Source organism: Elgaria multicarinata, chromosome 11 (genome assembly GCF_023053635.1).
Source record: "Elgaria multicarinata webbii isolate HBS135686 ecotype San Diego chromosome 11, rElgMul1.1.pri, whole genome shotgun sequence".
Lineage (NCBI taxonomy): Eukaryota > Metazoa > Chordata > Lepidosauria > Squamata > Anguidae > Elgaria > Elgaria multicarinata.
This window is the reverse complement of record NC_086181.1, coordinates 44758966-44778806: the sequence shown is the minus strand read 5'-3', so window position 1 is coordinate 44778806 and position 19841 is coordinate 44758966. Positions and strand designations below refer to the sequence as shown.

General features: G+C 46.8%; 1 protein-coding gene and 1 non-coding gene across 2 annotated transcripts; both read left to right on the top strand.

Annotated features, from left to right (window-relative positions):
- The first annotated feature begins 891 nt into the window (after positions 1-891).
- On the top strand, positions 892-973 carry TRNAS-CGA (transfer RNA serine (anticodon CGA)). The gene has a single exon. It is a non-coding gene; the product is annotated as a tRNA-Ser (tRNA).
- An 11581-nt stretch (positions 974-12554) lies between these two features.
- LOC134406119 (transcription factor HES-7.1-A-like) lies at positions 12555-18550 on the top strand. The gene is made up of 4 exons (XM_063137391.1): positions 12555-12636; positions 13741-13836; positions 14008-14086; positions 17676-18550. Exons 1-4 carry the CDS (start codon positions 12592-12594, stop codon positions 18155-18157), a joined length of 702 nt encoding a protein of 233 aa, XP_062993461.1. The 5' UTR covers positions 12555-12591; the 3' UTR covers positions 18158-18550.
- Positions 18551-19841: the final 1291 nt, after the last annotated feature.

The following is a 19841-nucleotide window of genomic DNA, read 5'->3' as shown; positions in this document are numbered from 1 at the left end:
AGTTGGCCACGGTGGGGACAGAATGCTGGCCTAGACAGGCTTGTGGTCTGATCCAGCAGGGCTTTTAGCTTCTCACCAGCTGAGGCTAGTGGTTCCCACATCAGTCAGTGGGGGTGGTAAATCCACTCTGGGTGTCAGTCTGAACCAGTCAGAACTCTAAAGGACCTAACTTTGGAGAGCTCCTTTAGAGTACTGACTGAAACCTGGAGTAGATTCACTGTCCAACTGACAATGGAGCCACCAGCCTCCACTGGTTATGCACATGGAATGCAGATCTAGGGCTACAAGCAGGCTGCCCTCCAAATAGGTTGAACTACAACTCCCATCACCCCTAGCCATTTTGTGGCAGTGCCCACAGCAGTTTCTCAAATTCCAAATCTGCCCACAGGGTCAAAACCGTTATGGGCCTTTGCTTACAAAGTATAGATGGCCAGGTCCCTGCCCCAAGGAGTCTGCAGTCTAAAATACACCTGCAATGATGCTGAGCATACTGGAAAGTATGAATCGATTGAAACCCTAGATTGACTAAAAAGATGCCCTGGTTGATCAGGAAGCAGGGGTGTGTGGGGGGGGTGTATAAAATTTGGAATGTCAGAATTCACCCCTGCTTTTTCCTCATATTTGTGCCTCATCTAAAAAATAAAGGATGTCTGCTTTTGCTTCAGACTGGTTGTTTTTACTCGCACATTTACTCGCAATTTATTTTCAATAAGCCCTAATATGATTGTCCCACTAGAGACAAACATTACAATTTTTCTTTCAGACCAACGTGAAAGCTAGATTTCCCTTGCAATCTAAACCTTGGAAGATACAGCACACAGGTTGTGCAACGCCGGAAGAACCCGTTTGCTTAATTAGAAAAGACATGTGCTCGAGCCAAATTTACAGGTAGCTGTGATGGCCGAGTGGTTAAGGCGTTGGACTCGAAATCCAATAGGGTTTCCCTGCGCAGGTTCGAATCCTGCTCACAGCGCGAGACCAGACTTTTTCCCTACTACGGTTTGTTTTGTGTCTCCAGCGGATGTTTTCGGTGTAACTTGCGGGTTCCGCCTTCCATGTGCACAGAAGGTGCACCTTTGTCAAAATACTGCTTTCGCTTCCGACGTGCAGGATGTGGGGTGAAGCTTGCTTGTACTCTCAACTTGAGACAAGCTGAATTATTTGTTTCATCATTACAAAAAAAACCACCACAAACTCATTATGTTTCCTTACTTATTGCAGATGTCAGAAACATGCATTCACAAATCTGTGGCAATGTATATGTGCCTGAACATGATTTGATTACAAGGGGAGGTGGATCCTCCCAGCAGAAACCAATGGACTTTGGGGCTGTTTTCAACCTTCCACAAATAAAACCACAATTAAAATGGGTTGTGTGTGTTTTTTTTTTGTGTGTGTGTGTAGTCATTTTAATGACAGCGACACAAGCCATTTGAAGGGGAAGCTCCTTCACTTCAGACGGTGTGGGCTGCTTGTGGCTATTTGGTGGTGAGAGAAATGCACTCTACACAAGCTCAGAGGCCCCCTCCTCTCTTGGAATGTTGTGCGGAAGGTGGGAATGGTGTGGGGACCTAAGTCGCCATTTGAGCCGGGTTCACCAAAGATCATGCCTAGGGCTAAACCTTGGAAGATTTAAGATGACTGGGTTTTTTTTGGGTGGGGTGGGGGGAAGAGAACTTGTGTGCAGGGCGTCTTTGTCCTCACCCAAAGGATCTCCACTCCATCTCTCAAGGCACATCTGGGACGGTGTGTGCAGGTCCTCAGGTTATGGTTTACATAGCAGCTGTCCCCAACCTGGTGCCCTCCAGATGTTTTGGTTTGCAGGCCTTCGTGAGCCCCAGCACCTCTCCTTTCCTCTTATTAACGTAGAGCTGAGCGTTTTGCCCCAGGGATCCCAGGCATGTGAGAACCTGCATGGGGCTGACAACTTTGATGTAAGGAAAATAGCCCTCTGCACATGCTCCGAATCGCTGCCTTTGACTTTACACTATCTTGTGGCTTGGTACTAGTGCAGATTGGAGCCCCGCTGAAGAAGCCCTTGTGCGGTTGCTAATATCACTTCTTTGAAATTAAAGTGTGGCCACAGCTAGACCTAAGGTTTATCCTGGGATCATCCAGGGTTCGCCCCTGCCTGAGCACTGGATCCCCTGTGTGTCACCTAGATGAACAGGTTTGATCCCTGGACGATCCAGGGATAAACCATAGGTATAGCTATGGCCTGTGTGTGTGTGCAGGGCCTGGGCAAAGCAGTGCACTGGGCCCTGCCTACACAACCACTCACAGGAATAAAAATGTAACTTGTCAATAAAATAAACTTATATTGATTGGTACGTCCAACAAAATCAGTGTTTTTGACATTAAAAAAAGCATGCTGTACAGCAATGATTAATCAATACAAACGTTTGGACAATGTAACATGAGCCTTGAACTTGAAAAACAAAAATTTCAACATAAAAATGGTACTTAGTTGGTAAATCATACTGACAGAGATGACACAGGCGCACAGTATGAAATTACTATGAATTATTTGTTATTGATCAAGTGTTCAACACAAACATTTGCAAAATTTCTTTGCAGAGAATTCCTTTATAATTGGCTTGAAATCCATGGTCTTCAGGAAATGTTAAAATTAGTGTTAAATTCTGGTCTGGGCATAGATTAGCATGGGGCCTCTATGCTCGTGGGGGGGGGGGCAACTGCCCAGCATGCCCATGCATTAAGATGGCACTGTGTGTGTGTGTGTGTGTGTGTGTAGGGCGGTGGGGGGTGGGGAGGAGGAGAAGGATGTAGGAAAAGGGGAGGCGGAGTGCGGCAAATTGGGCCACGAGCATCCCTTTCCTGGCTTATGGCTCTTTGCAGTCCAAGCTGTTCCCTGGAAAAGGCGAGGCAGGGGTCTCTGCTTTCCCTTGGGAAAAATGCCCCCTTTTCTCTTCCTCCCAGCCTGCTCTTTATGGTGGAATTGCAAAATAAGCCTTTGATCCAGGCTTTTAGCACCTGGCCGTGTGTTTACAAATTGAGACCCCCCCTCCCTTCTCACCTTCTGCTGTCCACGCGACCACAGGGGCACCTGGCAGGAGGACATGTGTGTGTGGGGGGTGGGAGTGCGTCTAGGGGAGGGGGGGCACCCATCTCTTCTTGGTGAATTTCAAAGCAACCCAAAGGCCTGAAAGGCAGGCCCTCCCGCTTTTGTGTTTTCAAAGCAACTGTTTGGTTGAAGCCCTACATGACCCCTTTTATCCCCTGCACAGCGGGCAGGCATTCAACAGATGCAGCCAGTTCCCCTTGGCACAGAGCTGTGGATGAATCCGCCGCCTGGATTTCTGCCTGGGTGCTGCTGGCTCAGGACTCCTCGGGGTGCCCCTCTTCCGCCACGCCCCCCCCCCCCACTGCTGCTGTGCAAAAACACACACAATGTGATTCCAATTATATTTGGAGGCCGGCCATTCCCTGGGAGACAGGGTTGGAAGATCATGGGTGGAGGCTTAAACCCACCACTGAATAGAAGGAGCCAGGGGCCTTTAAGAAATGGATTAGGAAAAGACACTTGGAGGGGCAATCGCTTTAGTGGGATTGTTCCGTTAGTGGCTCCTGCGGATGTCGGGCGTTTGAGGGAGGGGGATTATCCGATTAGTGCTAAATTAAATAGTTCATTCCACGGCCTCCTTTATCCTCAGCGTGTGCAACAAAGCGAAGCAAACAGCAGTTCAGATTTACTTCTTGGGGGCTGGGCGGCGAGGGGGGTGAGATGCCAGGATGCCGTGCTGCATCCCTTTGCACGTACAACGAAAGGTGCTGTTTGGAAATGTGTGGTTTCCAAAACCCCTTTCTCAACAACATGTAAGATTGCAATTTTAAAAAAAACAACCACAGCAACCATCTGGCCCCTCTCTTGTGCTTTTGAGTGCAGCCTCATTTGACCCTGGGCAGGGGACAAGGAAGCGTCTCCTGCTGGACCTCTAACCTGCCAGGCTGCTGTTCAAAAGCACAGGAGCAGGGCCAGGAAAAGAACGGGGAAACTCTGACCAACAGCCTGGTGCACCAACGTTTGAAGAAGAATCTGGTGCGGTTTGAAAGCTTGCACCTTGCCTTTCAAATTCTAGTTGCTCAAAAGAAGAAGAAAAGGTGTTGTCTTGCCTGCCCTTGACTGGGCAGGGTGGGGAGGGGGTGTACCAAGGCCATTTAGGGTGGTCAGATGCAAAACAGACCCAGGAGTTCTGTTCTCTTCTGCGTCTTGTCACCCCCAATACCTAGGGTGACCATATGAAAAGGAGGACAGGGCTCCTGTATCTTTAACAGTTGCATTGGAAAGGGAATTTCAGCAGGTGTCATTTGTACATATGAAGAATCTGGTGAAATTTCCTCTTCATTACAACAGTTAAAGCTGCAGCTGCCCTGCCCTCTTTTAAATCTGGTCACTCTAGTATAGCTCCTGCAGCTTTAACTCCTGTGATGAAGAAGGAATTTCACCAGGTTCCCCATATATACCAATGACACCTGCTGGAATTCCCTTTTCTATGCAACTGTTAAAGATACAGGAGCCCTGTCCTCCTTTTCATATGATCACCCTACCAATGCCATTACTCAGAGTTCAGGCTGCCATAGATTCCTATGTTTTCCATGCATTCAATGGGTGGTGGTGATGGGAAATAAATCTGGAGTTAATTTGAGCTAGACCTGAGCCCAAAAACCTGTTTTCAATAAGAACATCAGAAGAGCCCCGATGATGGATCAGACCAAGGGTCCATCTAGTCCAGCACTCTGTTCACACAGTCTCCAACCAGCTGTCAACTGGGAACTCACAAGCAGGACACGAGTGCAACAGCACCCTCCCACCCATGTTCCCCAGCAACTAGTATATATAGGCACACTGCCTCGGATACTGGAGGGAGCACATAGCCATTCAGACTAGTAGCCCTTGATAGCCTTCTCCTCCTCCAGGAGTTTATCCAACCCCCTTTTAAAGCCGTCCAAATTGGTGACCATCACTACATCCTGTGGTAGTGAGTTCTGGGCTAGATGGACCCTTGGTCTGGTCCAGCATCAGGGCTCTTCCTATGTCCTTAATGGCCTGGTTGTGTGGGAGCTACATGTCTGCAGGGTGTTTCCTTCCTCACTTTCCCTCTTTGGAAGGACCTGCGAGGTTTTGTTTTGTTTTTGCTTTTAAATGCCTTTCCACCCCGGTCCGTCTTTGATTTTACAACCTCTTCTGCTAGAGGCAAGATTGGAGTTGGATGGAGGAGCTGCCAAGACAGATGTTCAGGCCTTTAGACAAAAGGCCACCAAAAGGAGGAGGGCCCCCAACAGGTCACTTCTGCAAGGAGAGGTGCTAATGCCGGAACGCTCAAAGCACCCTGATGGATCAGGCCAAAGGCTCGTCTCCTCCACAATGTGGTTCCCACATTGACCAACCAGATGTAACAGCCCTCTCTTGCTGCCTGCTCTGCAACTGCTCTCCCCAACCTGGTACCCTCCTGATGTGTTGGACTTCACTTCCAATCATCCCCAGAGGGTGATAGGAGCTATAGTTAGACACATCGGGAAGACACCAGACTGGTGAAGGCTGCGCTACAATCATGATCCCGGGTGTCTGACCTAGAAGCCTTTAAGAAACCAAAACACAGGTTCTGTGCCTTTTAATGGCAGCATGACAGGCAGAAATTCAGCTGGTGAAGCTTTTGTCGGTACTGTTGCATCTGTATGGCCTGGCTCTCAAGTTGCTGCTCCCTTCAGGTGATGAAGGGGGGATTTCTGCAGTGAGCCGATTTTCATGGAAAAGGGGGAGTCAGGAATGGAACATAAACATCAGGAAAAACATTGTGGGGGGCGACCTGGGGTGCAAGAGATTACTGAGTAAGGTGACCCTATGAAAAGGAGGACAGGGCGCCTGTATCTTTAACAGTTGTACTGAAAAGGGAATTTCAGCAGGTGTCATTTGTATATATGGAGAACCTGGTGAAATGTCCTCTTCATCTCAACAGTTAAAGCTGCAGGTGCCCTGCCCTCTTTTAAAACTGGTCACTCTAGTATAGCTCCTGCATCTAGGGAAGTTGTGGGCTCTCCCACACTAGAGGCATTCAACCACCTGTCAGGGATGCTTTAGGGTGGATTCCTGCATTGAGCTTGGGGTTGGACTCGATGGCCTTATAGGCCCCTTCCAACTCTACTATTCTATGATTCTATGATTTGGTATTTGGATTGATTGTGGGCATGGGCAGGGGTAAAAGGAAAACCAGGTGAGAGGAGGATGGAATGGAATCTTGTAAACAGGAGGACTCCACAGTATAACGTTTTCTTACACAAGATAGGCATGTTGGGGCCTGTTAAAATGGGTTGCAGTACAAAAAGAGGTCGAGTGTGGTTTTAATCTGCTTGGAATCACAGGCACTTTCCACTGACAGTCGTCAGACGGGTGGGACAGTAGGAATTCTGTAGAACCTGCTAGCTCCCTTGATGCTGCTCGTAACCTACTCCCACCCCAAACCCCCGGTAAGAATTGGTTGGATCAGACCAGATCAGACAAAGGTCCATCTAGGCTAGTGATCCACTCCCAACAGTAGCCAAACCAGCTACCTCCAAGACACAAGGGTTAAAGAAAGCAGACCTGTGCCACTGGTCGTCCCCTGGTAACAGATTTTAACCACAGGTATACTGCCCCTGAATGTGGAGGCCTAGCCATAGCAAATAGCTGCTGGTTTATTTACCTAATTGTTTTAGTCTGCCACCCCGGCACAGCTGTCTAACTTAGCAGCCAGCACAATGTCTTGTGACAGCAACTTCCAAAATTGCTTTCTTTTTGTCTGTCCTGAACCTTTCTTTTTGTCTGTCCTGAATCAAGTTCATCAAAGGACCCTGAAGTCTGGTATTTAAGAAAGAGAGTGAAACATCTCTCTCTCTCTCTCTCTCTCTCTCTCTCTCTCTCTCTCTCTCTCTCTCTCTCTCTCTCTCTCTCTCTCTCTCTCTCTCTCTCTCTCTCTCTCTGTGTGTGTGTGTGTGTGTGTGTGTGTGTGTCCCATTCATCATTTTTGTAAAGCTCTGGCATGTCCCTCACCCCACCTCCAAATTCACGGCTTGGGGCGGACCCCATCTTCTTTGCTTGTGGGAAAATTCTCGTCTTTTGATTCCAGGGTGTGTTTTCAACTTCTGGTTCTTCCTCTGGATTATGGGGTGTTGGGGGTGGGGAACGGGACACCGGTCGCTTCTGACACCTCCACTTTTATGGCAGTGAGAATCATTGTTGGCTGCAGTTTCCCACAAGCTGCTCACCATCTTAGGGCCACAATAAAAGCTCATAAAATGCCTGATGTTCTGCAAGGCCCTTAACATCTCCCCTGGCTGCGTTCAATGGCCAGGCTGGCGCGCATACGCTGGAAACGAGAATGTGTGTGGGTGCGGGATCCTCAAAACAATAGTTCTCATCTGAAGAGCTTCACGAGAATGAAAATGTTCATTGTTGTTTTTACTGCCGTTCATATAATGCAGCCTTCTCCAACCTGGTGCTTTCCAGATGTGTCAGACTACAGAGCCCAGGATCCCCAGCCAGCTGACTGAGGATGCTGGGAGCTGTAGTGTGACACATCTGGAGAGCGCCAGGTTAGGGGAGGCTTATATAGTGCAATCAATGAGCACAATGCTTTTTATAGAGTAACAACAAGAGGGTAGGTCCCTGCTGCTGCATAGAGTTTATAAAATAAAATTCGACAAGGAGGAAACCAGAGGAAGCAGAGAGAAACAGAGGCAGGGGACGGCAGATGTATGAATTTTTGGGGGGGGGTTTGGGGGGACACACACGACTGTCCCAAGGTATAAAAGTGTCCATCTCAGCAAGACAGATTTAAGCACTGCCTTTAAAAAACTTCAACAAAGCTTGGAATGTGATTTCTTTAAGATGAATTTTCTTTTTCCAAAAGCAAATTTCGAATGCCGTCGAATGCAACTAATAAAATCAAATAAAAGGGCCTGTTCTGAATTCTGAACGAATGTCCGGGTTCACAGTTTCCAAAGTCTTGGGTTCAAATCTCATCTCTCTCTCCCTCTCGCTGACCAGATTTGGACATCACCGTGGTAATTCCTGGATTGTTTAACCCAGGAATTGCGGTGATGGATGGAGCACACCAGCTATGTGCTAGTCATTTCCACTTTGAATCCGGGCTTGTTTTGTGACGTGCGAACCAAGAAACGCTGAGTTGTTTATAAATTAACAGAGTTAACCCAACAAGCCCATGGTTTGGTGTTGGGTTAATTCTGGGTTGTTTAAACCACAAACAACCCACAGTTTGCAGATTTAATATCACGAAACAACCCAGGAACGGGGCATTTCAGGGTTGTTGAGCATGCAAGCTCATCCCCACAATTTTTGGAATTACCGCCATGAAATCTGAACTGGTTCACTCTCCCCAACTTTAGTTGTTTCTCCAGGACTATATCCATAGAACGGCATCGGTGGCCAACTTGCCAGGGTGGATGGCAAGTGGGGACTGGCATTCATGGCACATCTGGCTATATTCAGGCCAGCCTGTGCGTTCCTGTTTGCCTCTCCAGGGCTGCACTTGGTCTCCTTTCCCCCTGTTCAACAGACTAGAGGCAAATCTATCACCATTTGGGCACAATATCTCATTTTTGGGACTCGTCCCAGCCTTAAGTCCAGATGGGCCTGAGATTCCCATGATAAGAACTTAAGAGGAGCCCTGCTGAATCAGACCAAGGGTCTGTCTAATCCAACATCCTGCTGGCAATGAAAAACCCACAAGCAGGACATGACTGCAACAGCACCCATGTTCCCCAGCAACTGGAGGGAGCACAGAGCCATCAGGACTAGTAGCTGATGTTAGCCTTGCTGCCACCATATAAAACCATGCTGCTTGCTTAAGGCATCAGTTAATCCAGAATAATTCCTTTCCTATTTGTTCCCTCAACGTGGACTTCCTTCTCTTTTTCTTAAAATCCTGGCAAGGCCCTTGCACCTGGGTAAGTTGTGCCCCCCCCCAAATGTTTTGGCCTACAGCTGCCACCAGCCCTAGCCAGCATAGCCAATGGTGAGGCATGATAGGAGTTGTAGGCCAAAACGTCGGGAGGACCACAAGTTGCCCACCCCTGCTAGTGACCACGTGTCAGGCAGGATCCCATACAGCCGGGATAGGGAACATGTGGCAATCCAGATGTTGGACTGCAACTCCCATCATCCCTCACTATTGGTTATGCTGGCTTGATCTTATGGCAGTTGCAGTCCAACAACACTTGGAGGGACATAGATTCCTCATCTCTACCATACAGGAATAAATAAAAAAGTATCTGCTGTTTTGCCATTTTTAAAATTTTCTGTTAAAATAATCCTTTCGTCGTGGTTCCCCACCCTGAAATCCAAATAGGATGAAGGATGGTACATAAATGTTTGAATAAATAATAAATATATGACTCTGTCTGGGAAAGGTTTGCCCATCCGGCATCTCCATGCTGGGGAAAGCTGTACCTGTTGAATCACAGAATAGCAGAGTTGGAAGGGGCCTACAAGTAGGGTGACCATATGAAAAGGAGGACCGGGCTCCTTTATCTTTAACAGTTGCATAGAAAAGGGAATTGCAGCAGGTGTCATTTGTATATATGGAGAACCTGGTGAAATTCCCTCTTCATCACAACAGTTATGATGACAAGTTCCCCATGATGACAAGTTCCATATGGGCGAACTTCATCCTGAAGGTAGCAATCTGTACCTTTCCTCAACCTGGTACCCTCCCAATGGCTTGGATGACAACTTCCATCGTCCACAGCCAGCCCAGGGTGGCCCAGTTTGGGGAAGGCTGGTTGTTGACCAAGATCAGTAGGATTCAGAGCAAGAATCCAACTGATTCCCCCCACCTCCCAACTCATTCCTTTGATGCTGGGTTGGGGGAAAGAATAAAATATGCAAGAACGTGGTGGGTTTGATGGGCTCTTTGTTTCCCAAATGAGAGTAAGGAAGCCTCTAGAAATTAGATAGGAAAGCCTGCATAATCCCTTCAGTAATTGAGGCCTGGACATTAGTAAGTGAATGAACTTTCCCCTAGAGGTTAGCTAAATTAAAAAAGCAGAGGAGGGGGATTGTTTCATTGATCTAAACTGACTCATGCACTCTGGATGCCTGATGCATTGTTCCCAGTGGGCTTAAATTAACATTGCTGCAAAATAACTCTTTGGGCTCCAGGAAAGAGCATTGATGTCTTTGCTTCAATCCCAGTTTCGAAAATTCTTTGTTCTAATTGAGGATTGCCAACTGACTGAGAAGGACTGGACCCTAGCCTGCTCTTGTGCCTTTCGGTAGAAATCAGCAAGTGTTTATTTTCATTTTATTAAGGCACCAGAGCAGAAGCAGAGGGGGGGAAATTGGCAACCTTTTCTCAGCCCATTCTCTTTAAAGCAAGTCCTACTGATTTCAGCCCACCCTACTGAAAAAAGGTTAGAAGAACAAGAAGCTAGAAATAAAATTAGAAAGGAAATGTAAATATTAAAAACATCCCAGCGCGCGCATACACACACGTACACAAACACAGGCACAAGTCATTATAACTGAGTTAAGGAACCTTTTCAAATATTACAAATGCAAAAACACTAAACATCAAAACGTTGTTGGTGGAATTTTATTTTCAGGTCTGTTCATGCGCCCCTAAGAAAAATTCTGTGCCTTGGGAGCTGGTCTCTATCACCACCATTTGCTCAATATTGTCAATTGCTCCCTTCTGTTAAAGAGCCTATATAGATTTGTCCAATGTACCATGGGTTATGTAGTCTTGAAGTTGCATGAACACTCAGTCCTGATGCATTTCGGTCATCCTGTATCATGGATTGTTTAGTCTTAAAAGAGCTTTGGGATTGAGTGAGCTAGGTTGGCAAAATATAGGTAAAATAGAATTATAGAATAGTAGAGTTGGAAGGTGCCTAAAAGATCATCAAGTCCAACCCCCTGCTCAATGCAGGAATCCACCTTAAAGCATCCCTGACAGATGGTTGTCCAGCTGCCTCTTAAAGGCCCCTAGTGTGGGAGAGCCCACCACCTCCCTAGGTCACTGGTTCCATTGTCATATTGCTCTAACAGTCAGGAAGTTTTCCTGATGTCCTGACTGTTAGAGCACAACATAGTACAGCATAAGAACACCAGGTGATCCCTGCTGGATCAGACCAAAGGCTGAGTTTAGCATCCTGTCTAGTTTAGCATCCTGTTTTGCTCAGTGGCCAATCAGAGGCTCCTGAGAAACCCACAAGGTGGACCTGAGGGCAAGAGCTTTTTTCCACTGTTGTTCCCCAGCAATGCATATTAACAGATAGACTCCCCTTGGACATGGTGGCTCCATTTAGCCATCATGGCTATTGACCATCAATATTCCATAAACCCATCTAATTCCCCTTTAAAGTCATCTGACCTTGCAGCCACATCTTGTGGCAGTGAGTTCCATACATTTTAATATGTGTGACGAAGGACACTCTTTTGACTGTGCTGAAGAACCATAGGATGAGCCCGGGTTCTAGAATTATGAGAGAGAGAGAAAACATAATTGCTTTCTTCTTTTTCCCACCAGACAGCAGTTCAACAAAGGAATCAGACAATGACCTGGAGGGGTGGTGGGCTCTCCCTCGCTCAAGGTTTTCAAACAGAGCTACCTGCTGAGCATGCTCAGGCTCTGGGTTTCTTGTGTTGAGCAAAGGGGTGGGCTAGATGGCCTTGGAGGAACCCCGCCAGCTCTATGAGTCTGTGATTCTGTATTGCAGCTTTCCCTGACTTGGCGCACTCCAGATCTGTTAGAGTGCAACTCCCACTACCCCCAGCCAGCACATGCTTACTGGGGATGATGGGAGTTGCAATCTCACACATCCGGGGGGCACCAGGTTGAGGAAGCTGGTGAAATTTATATATTGTCCAAATACACAAAGCTTGTTGACATAAGCAGCACAAAAATGAAGACAGATGCAAGAGGAATGGAGAAAGATTGACTGATAGCCTGGTGATAAGAGTAGTGAGAAATGGTCCCAGTTCTGTCCCTGTCATAACCTCCTGGTGCAATAATGTAGCCCCCCTCCCCACCATGTGTGGGACTGCAACCCCCATCTTTCCCAGACAGCATGGCCAATAGCTGGGGATGATGGAACTTGCAGTCCCTCTCACGTGGAAGGCACCAGGCCTGGAGGAAGGCCGCATGAAGGTGATAACATTAAAATATAAACCGTCCCCCAGAAGCAGGATTTGAGAATCAAATCAGAGAAGCCCCGATCCAGTGCGGCGTTCGAGAGATAGCTAAAGGTGGTGAGGAGGCTGAGCCCGTAGAGGGGAACTCCACCTTCCCTTTGGTCTGAGCCGGCTGAGCTGCAAGTGTGTGTGACACACTCCATCTCCCAGGATGGAGAAGGAGGATCAAAGCCGGCAGGGAGGAGGTGTGAACTTTTCTTTAAGGAGGTTGAATTGGGGTGGGTGGGTTAGGGATGGCGGTGGAAGACAAGGCCTGGGCAGGGGAGAGGGGGTATAAAAGGGCCCCCCGTGCCTTTGAAGAAGAGCTTTGTCCCCAGACAAGAAGAGCCAGCCAGCCAGCTAGCCTCCTGTCATCCCTCCGTCTTCTTGGCTCTCCAGTTATGAAGATGACAAGCCAGAAATGGGACAGCAAAGAGGAGAAGAAGGTAACCGTCGCCCACTGGGCAAGGCCGAGGGGAAGCCGGCCTGGGAGGATTCTGCTCTCAGCTTCACCTGTGGAGGGAACAAACCCCAAGGGGTCCTCCAGATGTTGGAGCTCAGAGCAGAACCAGCCCCTGCCCGGCCAGGAAAGTCGCCTTGCTGTTGCAAAAGCTCTCCCTGCGCTCAGCCCTGGATTCACCTTTCAGCAATAGAAGCGTGCGCTCAGGGCACCAAGGGAAGTACTGGGTACCATAGCTGTAGCCATCTAGTTTTAAGGCATCCCAGATTCATGGCGGCATAGTCTAAGAGCGGCACATTTTTATTATTTGTGCTTTATTTTATTACACCCAACCAACCAGGCGTTGATTTCTTGTTGATCGTTTCAACCTGGCGTGGGGGTGGCCTTGAAGGAAACAGAGTTTTTAATGTCTTGTTTCGCCTTCAGCACTCATGTCTTGCCGGCTAAGCTAATTCAAAGTGCTGGTATTAACATTTAAAGCCCTAAACGGAACGCCTCCTCCTGTATGTACCTGCCCGGACCCTAAGGTCATCCTCAGGGGTCCTTCTCCGCGAGCCCCTGCCAAAGGAAGTGAGGCAGGTGGCTACCAGGAGGAGCAGGGCCTTCTCTGCTGTGGCACCCCGGCTGTGGAATGAGCTCCCTAAGGAGGTTCGCTTGGCACCTACATTATATGCTTTTAGATGCCAGGTGAAGACCTTTTTATTCTCCCAGCATTTTAACAGTCTATAAATAAATTTTAACTCGGTGTTTTAAATTTGTAATTTTGCATTGCTGCTGTTTTTACCTGGTTGAGCTTTTATATTGTATTTTATATTATGGTTTTATACTTTTGTTTTATACTTTGAATGTTTTTCATTTTTGTGAACCGCCCAGAGAGCTCCGGCTATTGGGCGGTATAGAAATGCTAATAAACACATACATAAATAAATAAGCGATGGAAGGGCCAAGGGGGCACCGTTAGGGGGCTGTGCTTCGGGCATCAGCTGGCCTTAATCCGGTCCTGCCTTCGCTTCCCTCTTGGCCGCTCCCATTTCCCCTCTTGCTCTCTGCCCACCCCTCTCCATCCCGGCCTTTCCATCTCTTCCTCCAGCTGCTGAAGCCCTTGATGGAGAAGCGGCGGAGGGACCGGATGAACCAGAGCCTGGACCGCCTCCGCGTCTTGCTCCTCGAAGCCACGCAGGACGAGGTAAGAGAACCGCCTTGCCCCGCGCTTCTCTTTCTCCCATATCTAGAGAGACCAAAACCTCCCCTCCCTCCCCGAAAGCAAATCATACAAAGAATATTTTATTTTCATTCCTCCTTCCCCCCTTTTTCTTCTCTCCCCCTCTTCTTTTGTCTTGTTTTTTTTTCTCCGCAGAGACTTAAAAACCCTAAAGTTGAAAAGGCAGAAATTTTACAAAAAACAGTTCAGTTTTTGAAGACGCAGCCTTTATCAGGTATACGTTTTTTGGTATCCTTTTATTTCTTTTTCTTTAAAAAACAACAACACACCTTTGAAACGCAAAGGGGAGGTGTGAGGACATAGGCCAGGGAGGAATAGTCACCCAAAGTTTTGAGACGGCTTCAGCATCCTAGAAATGAATTTGCCCTGGGCCAGTGGTGGCCAAACTCTCTAAATGGCTGGTTGGCCACTGTGTGAACAGGCTGCTGGACTAGATGGACCCTTGGTCTGAGCCAGCATCAGGGCGCTTCTGATGTTCTTAAACTCACTTCACTTCACTTCACTTCACTTCACTCCTGCATGTCTGGAATCGCATCTCTGTACATTGCAGAGGATTCTGGGAAGTGTTCTGGGGCGCGTGCCATTGATGTGGCTCACTGGCTAGGCCTGTTGCGTCCTGCTGTCCTCAGTCATTTCTGATATCACTGGGCAAAATCTCTTTCTATAATTGCAAGCAAATATTCTGAGCCTATACTGTTTGGGGATTTGTTCAATGAGAAGCGATGTATAAATTTTGCTGCTGGTTCGGCGGGAGGGGGGAGGAAAGGAAATTACTTCTCCATGCAGTGCTTCAATAACTTCTGAAATACATCGCCATAAAAAGTTGAGGCATTCATTAAGCTTTTAAAAAAACTGGAATAGGTTCCTTCACAGAGGATTGGTGGTGGTTAGTCCTGACACCTCAATGGAACCTCCATCTTCAAGCACAGTGTATCTCCGAGTCCTTGCCAGTAGATGGTGCTCTAAAACAATTATGTTCAGAATGGTTAAACGCTGATCTTAATCCACACCATGATTGATTATTATTATGTTGTGAGGGGACTAATCCCTAGACAGTGTGGTATAGTGGCTAAGGTGTTGGACTGAGAGTCAGTAGATCGGGGTTCTAGTCCACACCCCACCATGGAACTGCACTGGGTGACTTTGGGCCAGTCACATACTCTCAGCACAACCTACCTCACAGGGTTGTTGTTGTGAGGATAAAATGAAGAGGAGGAGGAGGAGGATTATGTATGCCGCCTTGGGTTCCTTGCAGGGAAAACAAGGCAGGATATAAATGTAATAAATAAATACATGAAGCTCTCTGTCATGTGCAATTACATCCCTTTGGTGTAGGCAAAGGCTAAAAGACAAATAGAAATCAGCAGGTGACGATGGGTAAACGCTTCACCTGTTGAATTCATCCCCCTGTTGTGCAGCTGTGAAGAGCAGGGATAATGCCATCTTCGTAGCAATGAATGGGGAAACCCTTAACAGGACAAAGGGCATCAGTTGCATCCAAACTGATAACTATAACACTCACCATCTCCCATCCAGCATGCTGATTGGGGGATGATGGGAGTTGTAATCCAACACATCTGGAGAGTGCCAGGTTGTGGGGAAGGCTGCTATATATATTGTTATCTGAGTGTAATCCCCATTCAATTCAATTCTCAACTTCTGAGCAGACACGTAGTAGTAGGATTGTGCTTAACATTAGTTGCGCTTAGGTCTCATTGAAGTTAACGGGATGCATTACTCATGACTAAAGTTCCATTGATTTCAATGGGATTTAAGTGCAACTAACTTAGCCTGGATCCAACCCTATATATATCCATCAGTGTGCAAATGGGATGTTGGACTGGTTGTGTACGTGTGTGTGTGTGTGTGTGTGTGTGTGTGTGTGCAAGAGAGAGAGAGAATGTGTGTGTGCAAACAACGCCCTCCCAACCTATCCATTGCTCCTTGTATTATCAATAGGCAGCTGGACAGCCATCTGTCAGGGATGCTGTAGGGTGGATTCCTGCACTGAGCGGGTGGGTGGGTTAGACTCGATGGCCTTATAGGCCCCTTCCAACTCTACTATTCTAGGATTCTAGGATTCCATTAAAAACAACAACAACTCCCATCTCCCTTTATCCTATTTAGGCTTATTCTTGCTTTCAATACGGAAGTGAAAAGTTACTTTCTTGCATGATTTATTTTGTTTATATGCCCTTTGCATGGATTTCAAGAAAATGCTTTCCTTTTTGTTTCTAGTTCTAGGCCCCCGTTTTCTTTAATAGCTGCACAACAGATAAGAATTCGCCAAGGAAATGGTTTTTTCCTCCCGGCTTGGAGATGTAATAACAGGAAACCAATACCTTCTGAACTCTTCCTTGTCACACAGCAATTAGTAACATGCACAGCAGCCCTACTAGAAAAGAAGACAACAGTCCTCGCCAATAAATATTTATCCCTCGCTCCAGCATAGCATTACATTCACCAGCAAATGCTCATCTATGTATTTTTTTCTCCTCTCCCGATGCCTTCCCCTCCCACAAACCAGGTTTTCTTAAATCTCACCTCAAATGTTTTGCATTGCAGGGTAAGTGAAATTAGAGCTGGGCTGTGTGTGTGTTTGGTGGCTGTTTTCATTCATTCATTCATTCATTCATTCATTCATTCATTTCTATACCGCCCAATAGCCGAAGCACTCTGGGCGGTTCACAATAATTAACACAAGAAAGTGCAACACAATAAAATACAATCTAAACGTTTAAAAATGTAAAACTACAATATAAAATAATTAAAAACAGAAATAAAACCTAGCAGCAGTGCAAAGATTTAATGTACAGTAACAGGTTGAAAACGCCTGGGAAAATAAGGTTTTTACCTGGAGCCTAAAGGAGCACAGTGTGGGTGCCAGGTGAGTCCCCCTGGGAAGGGAATTCCATAACCAGGATGCCACAATAGAGTGGCGGTGGTGTTCCCTTTCAATTCGTGTGACTGAAATTAAAAGGAAATTAAAAATGTATTAGATGTGTTAGTTTAATATGTTTTAATTAATTATATGTATTTTATGTTTTGCATTTGTGTTGTACCCCGCCTCGATCCAGAGGGAGAGGCGGGTAATAAATAGATTTATTATTATTATTATTATTATTATTATTATTATTATTATTATTATTATTAGGTCAGACTTCCCCAAACTGGTGGTCACCAGCTGTGTTGGAGTCCAACTCCCAGTATGCCCCAGCCAGCCATCAGAAGGATGGCAGATTGAGGAAGGCTGAAAAAATTCAGACGTACAGTTGGTTGCAAACAGGTTTTTGCCTCCCCTGCTGGCAGGTTCCTAGGCCTTTAACTACAGTGTGATGAGCAGCAGGAGAATGTTTTCCTAGTATAGCAATTGTACTGTGTCCTTGCGGCATTTCTGCTTCTTCCTATAGCTTCTGTTAAAGGCGCTTTCCTCCTGCCAGGAGGAAAAACATACAACACCCCCCCACACACAAACAACAGGAAAAAACCCATTGGAAATTTTTATTATTGTGTATTGATGGATTTCTGAACCTCCCTTTGACATCGGGTAGAATAGCGGACAATGCTTTGACAATGCTTTGACATTGAGCAGGGGGTTGGACTCGATGGCCTTGTAGGCCCCTTCCAACTCTGCTATTCTATGATTCTATGATTCTAACCAGTCTGGCCTGGTGGCCTTTGCTATTCCAGGATCCAGAGAGATGTATGTTTCCAAGTTGCCAACTGGAACGCTAAACTGCTGTTTTCTCTCTTGTGTTTTCCTGTGCTTTGATTTTGGGTCGTCCTTGTTGACTACACCACAGAGACTAAGCATAAAGAAGACGCCCTTCTGCAAAGGTACCACAGTGGCTACCGGGAGTGTCTCACCCAAGCGACCCACTTCCTCCGAGCAAGCCCGGGCATTTGCACGGGCAAAAAGGCCTACCTGATGGAGCACATCTGCCACTGCATGGAGAAGATAACGGCGAGCCCCCGGGGGCAGCTCCATCACCGCCCCCTTCCAGCGCCCTCCAACCCAAGCTACGACCTGCCACAGCGCTGCGGCCCAGATGTGTTTGCTGGGTGCAGCCCTCCACTCGGGGGTGCTGCGTATGTCCTGCACCCGCCTCCTCCCAGTTACCCCTCCAGGCCAGGACTGCCGGCCCGTGTCACCAGCCCAGCCCAGCCAGACGTCGGCTGCAGTAGCACCACCAGCAGCAGACCACAACAGAGCAAATTCTCGGAAACACGGAACTCCACGGCACAATCTCCACAGGCACTGAATGTCTGGAGACCATGGCCTTGAAGCATGGCCCATTCTCCCCCTGCAGCTCCCTTGTAAATGTATATTAAATTCTCTATATATTGTATATTATGGGGTTTATGTTGCCAAAGATTTGGGGTCTCTTTTCTGGGGTGGTGGTGGAATTCGTTTTGTTTTTCCTGTACTTCTTGGCAAAAAGACTGTTTTTCTTTACTTTTTTTTTCCTCCAAAAAAATAATCATCTCCCTTTGACATCTTGTAATTAGGCCTAATCGAGTGCACCTAGACTATAAATATGGAACCATTAATCATGAAGAAGCCTAATTCAACAATGGGATGTTATGGGGAAAATGGGCATGTGTGCATGTTTTGATTTCATTGTGATTTTCTCGCCCGCTGAGTATACACATATTTCCTAGGATGGAGGACTTTCTTTCTTTTTTTTTAACAAAAACATTGCTGAATGCTTCTAGATCCTGGTTTGATTTTAAATAAATGATTAATGGTTTAACAACAACAAAAAAGTGTGTGAAATAGAATCCTCATTTTGTGTGTTTACATTTCTTAAAACTGACATCTCAGTTCTATGGGCTGCAATCACACAGACTTGCAAATGGTCCGACCACAGATTATGGCACCATGAATCATCTCAACCTAGGGAAGTTGTGGGCTCTCCCACACTAGAGGCCTTCAAGAGGCAGCTGGACAACCATCTGTCAGGGATGCTTTAGGGTGGATTCCTGCATTGAGCAGGGGGTTGGACTCCATGGCCTTGTAGGCCCCTTCCAACTCTGCTTTTCTATGATTCAAGCAAAGTGCTTTTCGAAGGACTCAGCTCACATATCCAACTACTAGTCATTAAGGATGCAGAAATCAAGCCTTGAAGAGGCATGCGTTGACTAGTGGCAAAGAGCTTCATATTTTACACTCCTGTTTGGGGGGTTAATTATGCTCTTACGATGGGTTTAATTATACAGCTCTCTTGCCAGATTGTGTGCATGTGTGTGATGTCTGACCCATAGCGCAGTTTCCCCAAGCCTGGCACTTTCCAGATGTTTGGGACTTCAACTCCCATCACCCCCAGCCAGCATGGCCAGTGCTGGGAGTTGTAATGCAAAACATCTGGAGAGTACCACATTGGGGAAGCTGCTATATTGGATTGCGCTTAATTAATGTTGTGACTTCTCCTGCCCATCTCACCTCGCCACTCACTGTTAATCTGGGACGCGCATCGTTAAACTATGGCATTCACTTCCACAAGGTGTAGTGATGGCCACCGATTTGGATGGCTTTAAAAGTGGGGTGGTGGTGGATAAATCCCTGGAGTAGAAGGCCCTCAATGGCTACTAGTCCTGATGGCTATGTGCTACCTCCACCATCAGAGGCAGTAAGCCTATGTGGACCAGTTGCTGGGTAACATATCCAGCAGGGCTCTTCTTATATCCCAATTGCACCAACATCCAGGGGGTTGTTGTTATGCTGAACTAGGAGGACAAGGAATAACTAATGATGTTTCACCAGTGCAAAAGACACTTAAAATGTATTTTTAAATTATTAATTTTCCAAATACAAGTGCCTGGCTATAGACTGGGTGGCAACTCCAAGGGAGAGTGGGTGGGGGGAAACCAGATTAGTCTCTTGTTGCAAAAGATTCCCTGGGGTATTTTATTTTAAATATGATTATGATTATTATGGTCCATAAGAGAAAACACGCATCCAAAATGCA

What these genes read in the sequence shown, in the direction of transcription:
- LOC134406119 (XM_063137391.1), top strand. Translation starts at nt 12,592, where the DNA reads ATGAAGATGACAAGCCAGAAATGGGACAGCAAAGAGGAGAAGAAG. An exon ending in ACAGCAAAGAGGAGAAGAAG is followed by an intron (nt 12,637 to 13,740) that starts GTAACCGTCGCC and finishes CTCTTCCTCCAG; the next exon opens with CTGCTGAAGCCCTTGATGGA. An exon ending in TCGAAGCCACGCAGGACGAG is followed by an intron (nt 13,837 to 14,007) that starts GTAAGAGAACCG and finishes TTTTCTCCGCAG; the next exon opens with AGACTTAAAAACCCTAAAGT.